Below are 17,853 nucleotides of genomic sequence, written 5' to 3'. Positions count from 1 at the left end.
ACAGATTTTGGGGGTCAAAGTTAAAAAAAGTGTTTTTTTTTTCAATTTTTCCTCATATTTTATCATTTTTTTATAGTAAATTATAAGATATGATGAAAATAATGGTATCTTTTGAAAGTCCATTTAATGGCGAGAAAAACGGTATATAATATGTGTGGGTACAGTAAATGAGTAAGAGGAAAATTACAGCTAAACACAAACACCGCAAAAATGTAAAAATAGCCTTGGTCCCAAACGGACAGAAAATGGAAAAGTGCTGCGGTCATTAAGGGGTTAAATGGAGTTCAAAATTCTAAAGTTTCAATGGTAATTCTGCAGGACAGAACATCAGATTACCGAAGATATAACGTACAAAGAGTTAATGAGGTTGCTGTTATTTTCCAAAATTCTGATGGTGAACCTCCTCTTGAACGTGACCTTCTTATTCATTGCCGATCTACAGATCAAACAAAAAAAACTGAAAGAATAAGTGTTTTAGATCCTAATCTTGAACCATTGCTGTATCCTTTGTTGTTTCCATATGGGGACCAAAGTTGGGGTTCCAATATTGCTCTTAACTACAGGCCAACATCAATTAGTGATGTACAAAGAAGAGTAACCACCAATCCAAGGATAAGAGTTAGCCAAATGAAATACTACTCTTACAGAATTTCAATTAGGGATCAATTCAATCCTTTCCTTAGTGCTGGCAAGTTGACGCAGCAGTACTTTGTTGATGCTTATGTCAAGACTGAGGCCAACAGACTCAACTATATCCGTCAAAATCAATCTAATCTTCGCATTGAAAAATATACAGGATTAATGGATTACATTCAAAGTGAGGCTGCTGCACAGGGCCTGATGCCTGGAAAAGCAGTTATTTTGCCATCATCTTTTCAGGGAAGTCCACGAAATATGGCCCAAAACTACCATGATGCTATGGCCATTGTTAGAAAATATGGAAAACCGGATTACTTCATCACCATGACCTGCAACCCTAAATGGCCTGAGATACTTGATAACCTATTAGAAGGTCAAGCAGTGGAGTTCAGACCAGATTTGGTAGCAAGAGTTTTCAATCTCGAATTAAATTCTCTTTTGAATGATATCTTGAACAAACATGTTCTTGGAAGTCCTTGCGCAAAAGTGCATGTAATAGAGTTTCAAAAAAGAGGATTACCACATGCTCATATCCTTTTAATATTGAAAGCCGAAGACAAGCCAAATGATGCTGAAACCATTGACACTTTTATATCAGCTGAAATTCCTGATGAACAGATTTATCCAAGACTACATGCTATTGTAATAAAGCATATGATACACGGTCCATGTGGAGAACATAATTTAAATTCTCCATGCATGGTTGATGGTAATTGCAGCAAGAATTTTCCAAAAAATTTTCAAAAAGAAACTTTAATTAATGTTGATGGATATCCGCGATATCGTAGACAAAAAAATGACACCACTGTAATTGTCAAAGGGAAAAAAATTGACAACTCATGGGTAGTTCCATATAGCCCATACTTCTGCTTGAAATACAACTGCCATATAAACGTAGAGAGTTGTGTTTCTGTTAAAAGTGTTAAATATCTCTTCAAATATGTATATAAAGGTTACGATTGTGCAAATATTTCCATTAAGGAACATAATACACTACAGCATGATGAAATTCAAAATTTTTTGGACACAAGATATGTCAGTGCTCCTGAAGCTGTTTGGAGGTTGTATGGTTTTTTGATGCACCATCAAACACATACAATAATAAGACTTCAAGTTCATCTTCCAGGCGAACAAGATGTATATTTCCATAATGAAAACGTACAATTAGCTGCAGAAAAGGCACAAGACAGGGATACCACTTTGACAGCATACTTTAAGTTGAATGTGGATAATAATGCGGCACGTGAACTTTTTTACTCTGACATTCCTCAACATTTTGTATTTGATGTAAAAAACCGTAAGTGGAATCCAAGACAAAGAGGAGCAGATACAACAATTGGCAGATTGTATAATGTAAATATTTCATCAGATTTGGAGAGATTTTGTTTGAGGTTATTGCTCTTGCACTTAAAAGGAGCAATATCCTTTAAGGACTTACGAACTGTTAATGGACAAGTTTGTCACACATTCAAAGAAGCTGCCCAAAAGCTTTCACTTTTAGATGACGACGCTACATGGGATCTTACACTTAACGAATCAGCATCTCAACAGATGCCTAAACAAATGAGGGAACTGTTTGCTTATTTGTGTATATTTGTTGTCCCACCTAATGTCCCACAACTCTTTGAAAAATACAAACATGATCTTTATGAAGATTATTCACGTCATGAAGACCACATTGATGATTGCAAAAGTTGCAAAAATTTGGCATTAACAGATATTCAAAATGTTCTCATATTGCATAGTAAACGTTGTGAAGATTTTGGACTACCCAATCCATCAAACTTCATTCCAGAAATGCAATTCAACTATGTTACACACTTGGAAGCCCAAGTTGGAGCACAACTTCAAGAAGCATTAAACATCGAGCAAAAAGCTGCATTTGACAATGTAATGTCTGCAATTGATAATGAAAATTTACCACACAGATGTTTTTTTATTGATGGACCTGGTGGAAGTGGCAAGACTTATTTATATAAAACATTATTGAGTACTTTACGTGGACGCACAGATGGAGTTCTTCCTGTTGCCTCTACAGGAATAGCAGCTAATCTCCTTGATGGTGGCAGAACTTACCATTCACAGTTTAAGCTTCCAATTCCATTACTGGAAACATCAACATCAAATATGAGAATGACTTCAAAAGATGCAGAGTTCATACGTAATGCTAAATTGATTATTTGGGATGAGGCCTCAATGACACCCGGTATAGCTCTAAAATGTGTAAATAACCTTCTTCAGGAAATTATGCAGAACAATAAGCCATTTGGTGGAAAAGTTATACTCCTTGGTGGAGACTTCAGACAAACACTCCCAGTTCTTCCTCATTGCAATAGAACTGCTATTGTGGAAGCTACTATAAAGTTCTATGATCACTGGGATAAATTTAAAATTTTAAAATTGAAGAATAATGTGCGTTCAGTGGATCCAGAATTTAGCAATTGGCTACTAAAATTAGGACAGGGTTCATTAAATAATTCAGAGGGCCTTCCTGAGGATTTAGTTGAGATCCCTTCCAAATTAATATGCAATGATTGTATCATATCTGAAATTTTTGGAAAAAAAATTCTTCCATCTGATCTTCACAGTTTTTCAAAAAAGGCCATTTTGTGTACGAAAAATTGTCATGTTGATCAAATCAATGAGCATGTATTAAATATACTCGATGGTGATGAAAAAATATATCTGAGTTCAGATTCAATTGATGATCAGACAGATGAAGATGCACAAAACTATCCCATAGAGTTTCTAAACGAATTAGCTCCATCAGGAATGCCTCTTCATAAGTTAAAAATAAAATTGGGAAGTATTATTATGTTGCTCAGAAATCTGAACACAAAAAAAGGTCTGTGCAATGGAACAAGATTGATAGTTAAAGATCTTAAGCCAAATCTATTAATTGCAGAAGTACTCACAGGAACAGCAAAAAAACAAATGGTGTTTATTCCGAGAATAGATTTAGCCCCTGCCAACACTGAACTACCATTCATTTTACGAAGGAGACAGTTTCCAATCAAACTTGCATTTGCAATGACCATCAACAAATCACAAGGTCAAACGTTAGACAAAGTAGGAATATTTCTTCCAGAACCAGTATTCAGTCATGGACAACTTTATGTTGCAATGTCTCGAGTTCGTACATCATCTGATGTCAAAATTAAGATACTTCAAAGTTCAAAGCATGGAAAGATATTACCAAACAGTGATAACATTTATACAAAAAACATTGTTTATAAAGAAATATACTTTAAATAAACAAATAAGTTGTGTATTTTTAATTAGTTAGAAGTAATTTTGTATTATTTAGAGCAACAATATTATTCATGTACAAATTAAACTTTATTTTAATTTAATTTACTAAAAATAAAAATATGACTTTATGTCTACTTTAATGTTTATATCTTATGTTATTTTTTTGAATAACAAAAAAAAAAAAAAAAAAAAAATTGGGCCCGTGTTCACGGGCTTTAACACTAGTATATATATATATATATATATATATATATATATATATATATACACACACACACACAGTATATATATATATATATATGCATAGATATATATTTTACTTTAGAAACTATATTTTTCCTATATAGCCAACAAGAAAGCCTACATTTATATCTTAACATTGTCAACACAATTATCTTGATCGTAAGACATTTGATATTTAAGAACTGGAAAGCCCACAAGGCGCCTACTTTTTCCTCTGTACTTAAGGAGATTCAAGCCCAGATTATTTTTGAATCTGGAGAACGGGTACAGGACTTACTCGTAATTCCCAGCCCAAAGGGAAGAGGACACCCTTAGCAGGAGGTCAACACCCCCCAAACACAGTGCTAGGCCGTGACAAAGTCACACCATCACTCTAGAGCTCCAGGCCCCAAGGACAACTCACACGAAGTGCAAGACTAACGGAATGATAATGAGAACAGTCACCCAAAAGAGAGAGAAGAAAAAGGCTAGTCTCCATAATCCTTTCAGACTAACTTTCCAGAGGACCACACCCAAGGAAGAAGAATGCAAAACATTCCGAACCCTGGTAGTAATATCCCTTAAGAAAACGCTTGGGAAAGGAGACAACTCTCGGAAGTAGACAAAGCCACATAGCCCTCACTTTCTAAATAAAATTAAATGATGAATCTGGCAGCAGTGGGATCTGAACCCACACCTCCGAAGAGACTGGAGCCTTATCCAGCGCCTTAGACCGCTCGGCCACGCTAACTAGCTCAAAGCCGCCAGAAACCCAGACCCGGTCCAGAAGTCTCGACCCGAAGTAAGGGAACCTCTAAAAGGACACTCCCAAATAGACCTTAAAAAGGCAAGCCCGTCAAGAACAGGCGGCATGAAGGACCTAATTCCTCCAAACCTCCAACCCACAATGGGAAGGAAAACTCTAGTCCCCGCAAAAATTGGAAACAACAGAGCATGTCGTAGCGGATCTCAACGGAGACCTGGTCGACTAGATTGACATGCTAATGAGGACTGAATCATCCCCCATGCCCCTAAGCAAACCACGGACCCTCAAGTCCTCTCAGGGTGCTAGCTGAAACTTGTAAAATAAAGACAAGGAAAACAGCACAAGTCATATTGTGAGCACTAGGCGTCCTCACCGGACCAGCCAGGCATAAAAGGTGCCACGTGTCTGAACTAGGCCTCAAAGACAGAAGGATTTGTACCCAGTCAGGACCAGCCCAAAACCAAGGACCCCAGCACTGTCAAGGCCACGAAGGCACGCCAGTCTATAACAAAAGGCGCAACATACCTCCGCCGGGACAAATGAAGACACTGGACCTGAAGGTTGACACGGAGGCCTCAGGGGCAGTCGCTCCCCCGGAGTGCCGAACTGAACCAGGCGATCCCATGCCTGACGAGCCCCGGTTAACAGAACAAGGACAATATTGTAAGCACACTCCTGGGAGGTGTAGATGCGCCAGCGCCAAAGATATGGCCATGCGGAACCATGTAGTAACCTCCGGTGGGAACAGGCCACTCTCCATAGAAGGATAAGCAGCATTTGGGTTACCTGCATGCGTAGTAAGAGTTGGTGGTAGGGAACTCGCCTCATGGGAAATGGAATCCCCAGAGGCGGATGGCTCAGCGGGCCCCTGATTCCATGATCTCAAGGAACAGAGCACACTAAAACGGCATTCGAAACATAACTGATGGGCATGTATCACCCGGGACAATTCCTATTCTTCGCAAGAAGAAGAATCTGAATCAGAGACATCCGTCTCCACAAAATCAGAATCCTCCATAAATGGGATATTGAATAAAAAAAATGGACCAATAAGAAAAATCTAAATGGCATCTTCCCAATGGCTGGGACACTCACCACCTCCTGTGAACCAGACACCAGCGGACCAGAATTTCTCCGTAGCCACACGGAATGCGGAAATGGAGAGCTAAAAATGTGACCATACCCGATCACAAGCTAAACTGTGCAGTCCATGAAAAAAACGTGCTCGACCTTAAAGGCCGCGTCACTAGACATAGGCCATTGTGTTCCAAAATAGCCATGAGGTGAAGTATCACTACACAGTAGCAGACAGAATCACATAACAAACATGATTAACCCCCCCTGTTCAATAACCCCCCTTAGGAGATATTAACCCTTGATTCCAAAGATACAAAAGGAGTCTCACTGAGACCCCATGTTAAGGTTATCCCCGAAAGGTTGTAGCCCCTCTCTGATAAACAGTTGTTTTTACAATACATCCATGATGAAAGTAAAATGAAACGATCTTACCGGAATCTATGCCGTAGAACAGGAACACAGTCCTTCAAGTGTGACAGATAGTAATGTCTGCCATAGACTTGAGAGAAGAAAGCAGGCAGCAAAACTCATCAACGCTGATTTCTTGTGGAGCTGTTAATATGAGTCAGGATGGTTTCGCAGAAAGACTCTCCCTGCATCTCCGGACTCTAACTTTCACCCATGCTCTAACTGAGAGGCTGACAGGAATACTTAAAACTCCAGTCCCATGCCGAAGAGTACTACCCTCCATAAGAGTACTACCCTCCATAAGAGATGATCTAAAACTTCTCTGCCAATCTCCTGGGACGAAGGGCAAAGAATGACTGGGGGATGAGGGAAGTGGGATGAGTATTTAAGCCTTTGGCTGGAGTGTCTTTGCCTCCTCCTGGTGGCCAGGTTCTGAATTCCCAAAAGTAATGAATGCAGCTGTGAACTCTTTCGATTTATGAAGAAAATCTCTATTCTAAAACCAAAGTGACCCCTCTAATAATTGCCCTTCTTAGCTTCTCATCTCCTTTTCTTCAGATCTTCCGTCTAGATGCTGAGGATAAAAACGAGCACTGCCCAAGCTAAGCGCGTAGGAGCCGGATTTACGTTAGGTAAGTAGAATGTAGCCACCAATCAGCAAGTGCTATCCAGTGTACTGAATCAAAAAAGGGCCGGCTCCTTAACTTAGAATTCTGCTTTTTCAAATAAAGATAGCAAGAGAATAAAGAAAATGTGATAATAGGAGTAAACTAAAAAGTTTAAAGCTTAGAATTTTGCATGCTCTATATTAATCATAAAAGAAAAAAATGTGGGTTTAGTATCCCTTTAAGTAGTGTAGGGTTAGTTTGTGATGATGGGTAATGTCGATTTAGGGGTACATAGGTATATTTATTAGGCTTGGTGCTATATATTTAAAAGGGATCCACTTTACAACGCCAATGTCGGTGCCGACGCTGCTTGGAATATTTAGACAGCATCGCTACCCATTGTGAGGTAAAGTAAAAAGCCTCACGGTGATGCTGCGTTTAAACCGTAATGTCAGCACTTTTGAATATTTCACAGAGTTTCTCGACATTGGGTCAGATGTCCTTTAAATATATTGCCGCCTCGCAGCACTTTCGATCATCAGGGCCAAATGCACAAACATGTATGAAAACCAGGCCATGGAGGCACGGTTCCTTTCAAAATCAAGGTTACTAAGGCACGATTCTGTTTGAAAGCCAGGTTATGAAGACGCCTATACTGAAATTGACAATCAAATGGTAGTGTGAGTTAGAAACAAACATTTACAGAAAGTGATTGCTACACACTATTTCTAGATGTTGGGGGGTCCTGGTCTAATTTTTCCTCAAGTTGATGTTAGCTATCACGTATTAAGCACATATACAGTGCTTTCAGACCCCTTCATTTTCTCACATTTTGTTCCAGCCTTATGTAAAATGGTTTAAATAAAAACATTTTCCCACATCAATCTACACTCCATAACCCAAAAACATAATTTATTTCATGGTAGTCCACGATCCATTACTCATGGGAATTACCCTTCTCAACCACTAGGAGGAGGGCAGAGAATCAAAACCCAAGAACCCTATAAAAACCTTCCCACCTCACACATACTTCAGTCTAACGTATAGCCAAGAAAGTGAAGCGGGAAAAGAAGATGTGCTGAAGAAAAAACAAACCCCAGAAAAAAACAAGGCTGGGGTCTCATGAACTCTCACCACCATGAAAGAAATGAATTTATCAGGTAAGTATAAATTATGTTTTCTTTCATAGATGTGGTGAGAGTCCACGATCCATTACTCATAGGAACTAGGGATATAAAAAACCATCTCTTTTTCACTGAAAAATTAAATCCACAACTTCAAATAAATATATTCTTACTTTAATTATCTATCTATATATACACACACATATAAATATATGCACCTAAAAATTAAATCCACAACTTCAAATAAATATATTCTTACTTTAATTATCTATCTATATATACACACACATATAAATATATGCACCTAAAAATTAAATCCACAACTTCAAATAAATATATTCTTACTTTAATTATCTATCTATATACACACACATATAAATATATGCACCTAAAAATTAAATCCACAACTTCAAATAAATATATTCTTACTTTAATTATCTATCTATCTATATATATATATACACACACACACACATATATATGCACCTAAAAAAGGCAAAAAAAAAAAATAATCAAACTGAGACAACTGCCAGAAGAAACTTTCTATCAAAGGCTGCTTCAGAGGAAGCAAAAACCTAAAGATGGAGAATTTAGAAAAAGTAAACAAAGAAGACCAAATAGCTGCCTTGCAATTTAGATCAACTGAAGCCTTATTCTTGAAAAATCCAAGAAGTTGCAACTGACCTAGTAGAATGAGCAGAAATCCGAAGCAGTGGAAGCAGACCTGCCTCCAAAAATGCTTGAAAACCAAAAGTGCTAAAGAAACAGCAGAGGTCTTCCAACCCTTCCTAGGATCAGAAAGAAGAACAAACTAAAAGTTTGTCTAAAATCCTAGTAGCAGCGATGAAATATTAAAGTGCCCAAACAATATCCAAGTACTGTAATTTAAAGATCTCTCAGAAGCATACCTAGAAAAAGGACAATCTCTCAGCTAAAGTTTTCTGAAGAAACCACCTTATCAAAGAAATCAAAATGAGGACAAAAAAAAAACCTTATTCTGATGAAACATCAGATAAGAAGGATCACATAAAGAGCAGGTAACTCAAACTCTTCTAGCAGAAGAAATAGCCAGAAGAAATAACACTTTCCAAGTACTGGAACACATTTGTATTGTACAAAACAACAGTGGGGACAGTTTTTGTTCCATAATACAGTGTAAAAAACAATATACAATGACACCAAATATACACAAATAATGAAAAGAAACAAGTAAAGAGCTCTGTACAAATGTTCTGACACTCTTAAAGCTTAGCGTTACAGAAAGGTGTTAATCAAGTCTCCACAGAGCTGCCAGTGAGTTAATAAAGCCATTCAGTATAGTCTGTAATGTTTCAAAATAGTATAAAGTATGCAGGAACCTGCAAAATTGGCCAAAAACATGTGTCAAGACGAGAAACAGAGTGAGTCCCTTGGCTATGTTGTACCTGATTGAGTACCTACAAATAGCCTCTGGGCAGTGTGTGTGCTAAGGAAAAGCACTTACCTGCAAAAACACCCCTTCACAGGTTTACTGGGCATGCAGTTGCAGCAGTATCCAGTAGAGAGTCCATCCAGTACAGATACAGGTTTTACAGAGGAAATCTTGTAGGAAATACCAGAACCCCACAGTACAAAACTGCAGGACAAGTCCTGGTGACATCTGAGGGCAGCAATGGCAGAAATCCCTAGGAAATACCTTTACTGCTTGTTTGAAAAAAAAAAAAAAAAACAGCAGAAAGCACTACAAAGCACTATTAAAACAAACAGCAAACAGCCAAACCAGTACTGAAACATATTAGCACATGTTATGGAAATAGGAGTATATTGTAGAGCCATAAAGGGGCAAAAGACAAGACTCTGCGACCGATTATAGAGGGTTTATGAAAAATGTCCCATGAGGTGAAATAAAGGATCATAAACCATACCTCTAATACATGCCTCTGACAAGCACTTTACTCTAAAAGGGAAACCGGGCCTCAATGTAGACTGAAAACCCCTTTCTTTGAGGAATCAAACACACATCTTCGTTCTTCAACCACCTCCAGCGGAGACAAAGTAAAGACTGAGGTATGTGTAAAGTGGTAGGGGTTTTATAGGGCTCTTGGGGATTAAGAATCTTTGCCTCCTCCTAGTGGTAGAGCCTGGTAATTCCAATAAGTTATGGATTGTGGACTCTCACCACCTGTATTAAAGAAAACAGATTTTTGATATGTAGATTTATTAAAAAGAAAACATGGAATTATCACATTGATATTATTTAGCTCAGGTGCACCCCATTTCTCTGGATCATCTTTGAGATATTTCTACACTTTGAAGTCCACCTGTGCCAAATTCAATTGATTGGACATACAGGGAGTGCAGAATTATTAGGCAAGTTGTATTTTTGAGGATTCATTTTATTATTGAACAACAACCATGTTCTCAATGAACCCAAAAAACTCATTAATATCAAAGCTGAATAGTTTTGGAAGTAATTTTTAGTTTGTTTTTAGTTATAGCTATTTTAGGGGGATATCTGTGTGTGCAGGTGACTATTACTGTGCATAATTATTAGGCAACTTAACAAAAAACAAATATATACCCATTTCAATTATTTATTTTTACCAGTGAAACCAATATAACATCTCAACATTCACAAATATACATTTCTGACATTCAAAAACAAAACAAAAACAAATCAGTGACCAATATAGCCACCTTTCTTTGCAAGGACACTCAAAAGCCTGCCATCCATGGATTCTGTCAGTGTTTTGATCTGTTCACCATCAACATTGCGTGCAGCAGCAACCACAGCCTCCCAGACACTGTTCAGAGAGGTGTACTGTTTTCCCTCCTTGTAAATCTCACATTTGATGATGGACCACAGGTTCTCAATGGGGTTCAGACCAGGTGAACAAGGAGGCCATGTCATTAGATTTTCTTCTTTTATACCCTTTCTTGCCAGCCACGCTGTGGAGTACTTGGACGCGTGTGATGGAGCATTGTCCTGCATGAAAATCATGTTTTTCTTGAAGGATGCAGACTTCTTCCTGTACCACTGCTTGAAGAAGGTGTCTTCCAGAAACTGGCAGTAGGACTGGGAGTTGAGCTTGACTCCATCCTCAACCCTAAAAGGCCCCACAAGCTCATCTTTGATGATACCAGCCCAAACCAGTACTCCACCTCCACCTTGCTTGCGTCTGAGTCGGACTGGAGCTCTCTGCCCTTTACCAATCCAGCCACGGGCCCATCCATATGGCCCATCAAGACTCACTCTCATTTCATCAGTCCATAAAACCTTAGAAAAATCAGTCTTGAGATATTTCTTGGCCCAGTCTTGACGTTTCAGCTTGTGTGTCTTGTTCAGTGGTGGTCGTCTTTCAGCCTTTCTTACCTTGGCCATGTCTCTGAGTATTGCACACCTTGTGCTTTTGGGCACTCCAGTGATGTTGCAGCTCTGAAATATGGCCAAACTGGTGGCAAGTGGCATCTTGGCAGCTGCACGCTTGACTTTTCTCAGTTCATGGGCAGTTATTTTGCGCCTTGGTTTTTCCACACGCTTCTTGCGACCCTGTTGACTATTTTGAATGAAACGCTTGATTGTTCGATGATCACGCTTCAGAAGCTTTGCAATTTTAAGAGTGCTGCATCCCTCTGCAAGATATCTCACTATTTTTGACTTTTCTGAGCCCGTCAAGTCCTTCTTTTGACCCATTTTGCCAAAGGAAAGGAAGTTGCCTAATAATTATGCACACCTGAAATAGGGTGTTGATGTCATTAGACCACACCCCTTCTTATTACAGAGATGCACATCACCTAATATGCTTAATTGGTAGTAGGCTTTCGAGCCTATACAGCTTGGAGTAAGACAACATGCATAAAGAGGATGATGTGGTCAAAATACTCATTTGCCTAATAATTCTGCACTCCCTGTAATATGGAAAGGCACACACCTGTCTACATAAGGTCTCACAGTTGAAAAACTTAAATTATGCTTAGCTGATAATTCCCTCATCCCCCAGTCATTCTGCCAAGGGAACAAGGAACAGTAGGAGAAATATCAGGGTGAAAAAGATGCCAGAAGAAGAAACTAAACTAAGGCCGCCTCATTGATAAAACATGTGCGGTAGCTGTGGACTCTTCCTGTCAGAAGAAAATAAAATTATCAGGTAAGCATAATTTAAGTTTTTCTTCTTAAACGGGAAGAGTCCACAGCTGCATTCATTACTTTTTGGAAAACAATACCCAAGCTATAGAGGACACTGAATGCAAACAAACGGAGGGTACAGAAGGCGGTCCCTTCGAAAGGCACCACAACCTGGTATTACCCATAAAAAACTGTATAAAAACAGAAAACAAGGTAACTGCCCATCAGTTAAACAACCAGCAAAACCGTGTAAGAGACCACTCAAAAACCTTAGCTTCCACTGAGCACAATGCCTCAGAGGAGCCAAGTCCCGCAGGCTCCCATCTACCCAAAGGAATTACCTCCCCCTAACCCTGAAGGAGAGAATGGAGTACCTGAAGGAGATCCAAAGGACCATCAGACTAGGGAAGAAAACCCCAAGACAAGTGAAACAAAGGTTGTTACAAGACAACCACCCAGGAGAAGAACTCTCTAGAAGACAAGATCCTTTCCAGAGTGACACTCCCAACCAATGAGAGCTATCGTGAGGAAGAACAAATCCACCCTCAGATCCTCTGACACAACACCATATGACTGACGGTGTGCCAAGGAGCCACAAGCTCCCCAGAATCTTAATACAACTGCTAAAACTAGACACCATACAGGTAGGAAACCCATATCATAACCGAAGGTAACCCGGAGCCCACCGACAGGATGGAGGAACTAACTGTCCCAGCAGAAAAGAGGGGCTCACTGTGAAACACAGAATCACAACAGACAGACTCGCGAGCTCCAGGGGAGCAAAACTGACCCTAAGCCATCATGGGACCCCATCCCACAGAGAGTGCCGGATATTGACGACAACTCCCATCCAGGATGAATCCGGACCCCAAAAGAACATCCAACACCAGAAGAGCAATGTAACAAGTGGAGGAAGGAACCCCCGAGAACCCCCCCGGAAGGATAACAGGGCTAACAGACATACATGGTCAGACCGTACTCCGAGAAACAGGCCCAGCCCCAAAAGGGGCTGACAACGTCCGTCTCAAGAGAGAACGGAGGGCCTACGAGGAACGAACCCCTGACCAATTACTAGCATCAGGCATGCTACCACAAACTGCAAACCATCCACTATGGCCCATAATAGATATGTCGTGCACGGGTCCAGAACCCTTGCAAATTGCCCTTCCGTAAAGTAGCACTCCCAAAAAAGGGAGATAGGGCATGGAGCCATAACGATACCCTAGTACCAGGGCCAACCATAGCCTCTAGCACGCAAGGGAGGAAGAAAAGTCCTTGAACGAGAAGATAAGACCCACAGGGTCTCAATTGAAACCATAAGACTTCCAAAATCCTCCCCAAGAGGCCCAATGCCAAAGGGACCACTTCCCCCGCCGTAGACAGGGCAAAGAGGCTTAAAGAAAAACAGTAAGCAATACCATTAAGCAATAACTCAATGACCATTAAACTCAGTTGAGACAAACAACCTCGACTCAAAATGCAAAAGTTGCCACTGGTGACAACTGAAAGATGCATCCGAAAAGCATCAAAATAACCTCCAGGCAAGAACCAAATCTCCCCTGAAGGGACAAGCGGACGGTCTAAACCCTAAGGTTCGAAACTGAACTGTCCAGGACCAAATCTAATGATCCAGACCCAAAATCTCAGTCAAGAGACATGGCCCTAAGCCAGACCCCCAAAAACCGGGGCAGGCCGTATGACCTGAGGAAACCCCAGGTTACCTCATATGGAGAGAGCACTCTAGGTAGTGCAGCATACACAAATATCTAGACAGGTCTAAGAGATGGCAACCCACACCCGTAGAGTGGAGCTGAACCCTGGACCTTCTGCAAACCCAGAGAACAAGAGCTCCTAGAGATTCAAGTGCAATACTCCAAGAAAATGTATCCTTTTATTGCAAGTTGTAATCCAAAGTGAAGAGACAATCAGCTGCATTCAAACTCTCCAGGGCCACCAAAGGTCACCCGGAACAGGGCTCCATATAATGGAGAACACCCAACAAAGCTGGATTCAAACTTGCAACCTTAGCCATGTGGGCAACTGTCAACCCCATAGGCTACCCGGCAGGCTGAACAAGCCCCTTAGACAGAGATCCAAAATCCTCCCAGGATCACCCTCCCGGAAAACCCTGTATCACACAAGGAAGACCATAGAAAACCCCACAACTCCCCTGCGGAGCGAACCAGGGGCTGTTGCCGGGGAAAAAAGGAGGAGAAACTCAACCCCTGCGCTCCCTCTTATGAGAGTGTGCGATACACAGAAATAAGGGAAGACGGACATATCCGCACTTCCAAACTCAAATAACTGGACCACACTAAAAGGGAAAAAAGCAGTCCCAGCAACCTCAATAGTTACCAGAGACTACCACAAGAAGAACAGACACCCGTAAGATACCAAGTTAGAATGAAAAACAGAATTTATGTTTACCTGATAAATTACTTTCTCCAACGGTGTGTCCGGTCCACGGCGTCATCCTTACTTGTGGGATATTCTCTTCCCCAACAGGAAATGGCAAAGAGCCCAGCAAAGCTGGTCACATGATCCCTCCTAGGCTCCGCCTACCCCAGTCATTCGACCGACGTTAAGGAGGAATATTTGCATAGGAGAAACCATATGGTACCGTGGTGACTGTAGTTAAAGAAAATAAATTATCAGACCTGATTAAAAAAACCAGGGCGGGCCGTGGACCGGACACACCGTTGGAGAAAGTAATTTATCAGGTAAACATAAATTCTGTTTTCTCCAACATAGGTGTGTCCGGTCCACGGCGTCATCCTTACTTGTGGGAACCAATACCAAAGCTTTAGGACACGGATGAAGGGAGGGAACAAATCAGGTCACCTAAATGGAAGGCACCACGGTTTGCAAAACCTTTCTCCCAAAAATAGCCTCAGAAGAAGCAAAAGTATCAAACTTGTAAAATTTGGTAAAAGTGTGCAGTGAAGACCAAGTCGCTGCCCTACATATCTGATCAACAGAAGCCTCGTTCTTGAAGGCCCATGTGGAAGCCACAGCCCTAGTGGAATGAGCTGTGATTCTTTCGGGAGGCTGCCGTCCGGCAGTCTCGTAAGCCAATCTGATGATGCTTTTAATCCAAAAAGAGAGAGAGGTAGAAGTTGCTTTTTGACCTCTCCTTTTACCGGAATAAACAACAAACAAGGAAGATGTTTGTCTAAAATCCTTTGTAGCTTCTAAATAGAATTTTAGAGCGCGAACAACATCCAAATTGTGCAACAAACGTTCCTTCTTTGAAACTGGTTTCGGACACAGAGAAGGTACGATAATCTCCTGGTTAATGTTTTTGTTAGAAACAACTTTTGGAAGAAAACCAGGTTTAGTACGTAAAACCACCTTATCTGCATGGAACACCAGATAAGGAGGAGAACACTGCAGAGCAGATAATTCTGAAACTCTTCTAGCAGAAGAAATTGCAACTAAAAACAAAACTTTCCAAGATAATAACTTAATATCAACGGAATGTAAGGGTTCAAACGGAACCCCCTGAAGAACTGAAAGAACTAAATTGAGACTCCAAGGAGGAGTCAAAGGTTTGTAAACAGGCTTAATTCTAACCAGAGCCTGAACAAAGGCTTGAACATCTGGCACAGCTGCCAGCTTTTTGTGAAGTAACACAGACAAGGCAGAAATCTGTCCCTTCAGGGAACTTGCAGATAATCCTTTTTCCAATCCTTCTTGAAGGAAGGATAGAATCTTAGGAATCTTAACCTTGTCCCAAGGGAATCCTTTAGATTCACACCAACAGATATATTTTTTCCAAATTTTGTGGTAAATCTTTCTAGTTACAGGCTTTCTGGCCTGAACAAGAGTATCGATAACAGAATCTGAGAACCCTCGCTTCGATAAGATCAATCGTTCAATCTCCAAGCAGTCAGCTGGAGTGAAACCAGGTTCGGATGTTCGAACGGACCCTGAACAAGAAGGTCTCGTCTCAAAGGTAGCTTCCAAGGTGGAGCCGATGACATATTCACCAGATCTGCATACCAAGTCCTGCGTGGCCACGCAGGAGCTATCAAGATCACCGACGCCCTCTCCTGATTGATCCTGGCTACCAGCCTGGGGATGAGAGGAAACGGCGGGAACACATAAGCTAGTTTGAAGGTCCAAGGTGCTACTAGTGCATCCACTAGAGCCGCCTTGGGATCCCTGGATCTGGACCCGTAGCAAGGAACTTTGAAGTTCTGACGAGAGGCCATCAGATCCATGTCTGGAATGCCCCACAGCTGAGTGACTTGGGCAAAGATTTCCGGATGGAGTTCCCACTCCCCCGGATGCAATGTCTGACGACTCAGAAAATCCGCTTCCCAATTTTCCACTCCTGGGATGTGGATAGCGGACAGGTGGCAGGAGTGAGACTCCGCCCATAGAATGATTTTGGTCACTTCTTCCATCGCTAGGGAACTCCTTGTTCCCCCCTGATGGTTGATGTACGCAACAGTTGTCATGTTGTCTGATTGAAACCGTATGAACTTGGCCCTCGCTAGCTGAGGCCAAGCCTTGAGAGCATTGAATATCGCTCTCAGTTCCAGAATATTTATCGGTAGAAGAGATTCTTCCCGAGACCAAAGACCCTGAGCTTTCAGGGATCCCCAGACCGCGCCCCAGCCCATCAGACTGGCGTCGGTCGTGACAATGACCCACTCTGGTCTGCGGAATGTCATCCCTTGTGACAGGTTGTCCAGGGACAGCCACCAACGGAGTGAGTCTCTGGTCCTCTGATTTACTTGTATCTTCGGAGACAAGTCTGTATAATCCCCATTCCACTGACTGAGCATGCACAGTTGTAATGGTCTTAGATGAATGCGCGCAAAAGGAACTATGTCCATTGCCGCTACCATCAACCCAATCACTTCCATGCACTGAGCTATGGAAGGAAGAGGAACGGAATGAAGTATCCGACAAGAGTCTAGAAGCTTTGTTTTTCTGGCCTCTGTCAGAAATATCCTCATTTCTAAGGAGTCTATTATTGTTCCCAAGAAGGGAACCCTTGTTGACGGAGATAGAGAACTCTTTTCCACGTTCACTTTCCATCCGTGAGATCTGAGAAAGGCCAGGACTATGTCCGTGTGAGCCTTTGCTTGAGGAAGGGACGACGCTTGAATCAGAATGTCGTCCAAATAAGGTACTACAGCAATGCCCCTTGGTCTTAGCACAGCTAGAAGGGACCCTAGTACCTTTGTGAAAATCCTTGGAGCAGTGGCTAATCCGAAAGGAAGCGCCACGAACTGGTAATGCTTGTCCAGGAATGCGAACCTTAGGAACCGATGATGTTCCTTGTGGATAGGAATATGTAGATACGCATCCTTTAAATCCACCGTGGTCATGAATTGACCTTCCTGGATGGAAGGAAGAATAGTTCGAATGGTTTCCATCTTGAACGATGGAACCCTGAGAAACTTGTTTAAGATCTTGAGATCTAAGATTGGTCTGAACGTTCCCTCTTTTTTGGGAACTATGAACAGATTGGAGTAGAACCCCATCCCTTGTTCTCTTAATGGAACAGGATGAATCACTCCCATTTTAAACAGGTCTTCTACACAATGTAAGAATGCCTGTCTTTTTATGTGGTCTGAAGACAACTGAGACCTGTGGAACCTCCCCCTTGGGGGAAGCCCCTTGAATTCCAGAAGATAA

The 17,853-nt window shown here is 41.2% G+C and overlaps 1 protein-coding gene across 1 annotated transcript in view; it reads left to right on the top strand.

Annotated features, from left to right (window-relative positions):
* The first annotated feature begins 283 nt into the window (after positions 1 to 283).
* LOC128652516 (uncharacterized) overlaps positions 284 to 17,853 on the top strand; it is a 28,142-nt gene continuing 10,572 nt past the window's right edge. The window contains exon 1 of the mRNA XM_053705451.1: positions 284 to 3,841. Coding sequence (XP_053561426.1) covers positions 304 to 3,841 — 3,538 coding nt within the window. The 5' untranslated portion in view covers positions 284 to 303. The remainder of the gene's footprint in view (positions 3,842 to 17,853) is intronic.

Source organism: Bombina bombina, chromosome 3 (genome assembly GCF_027579735.1).
Source record: "Bombina bombina isolate aBomBom1 chromosome 3, aBomBom1.pri, whole genome shotgun sequence".
NCBI lineage: Eukaryota > Metazoa > Chordata > Amphibia > Anura > Bombinatoridae > Bombina > Bombina bombina.
This window is presented reverse-complemented; position numbering and strand designations above follow the sequence as displayed.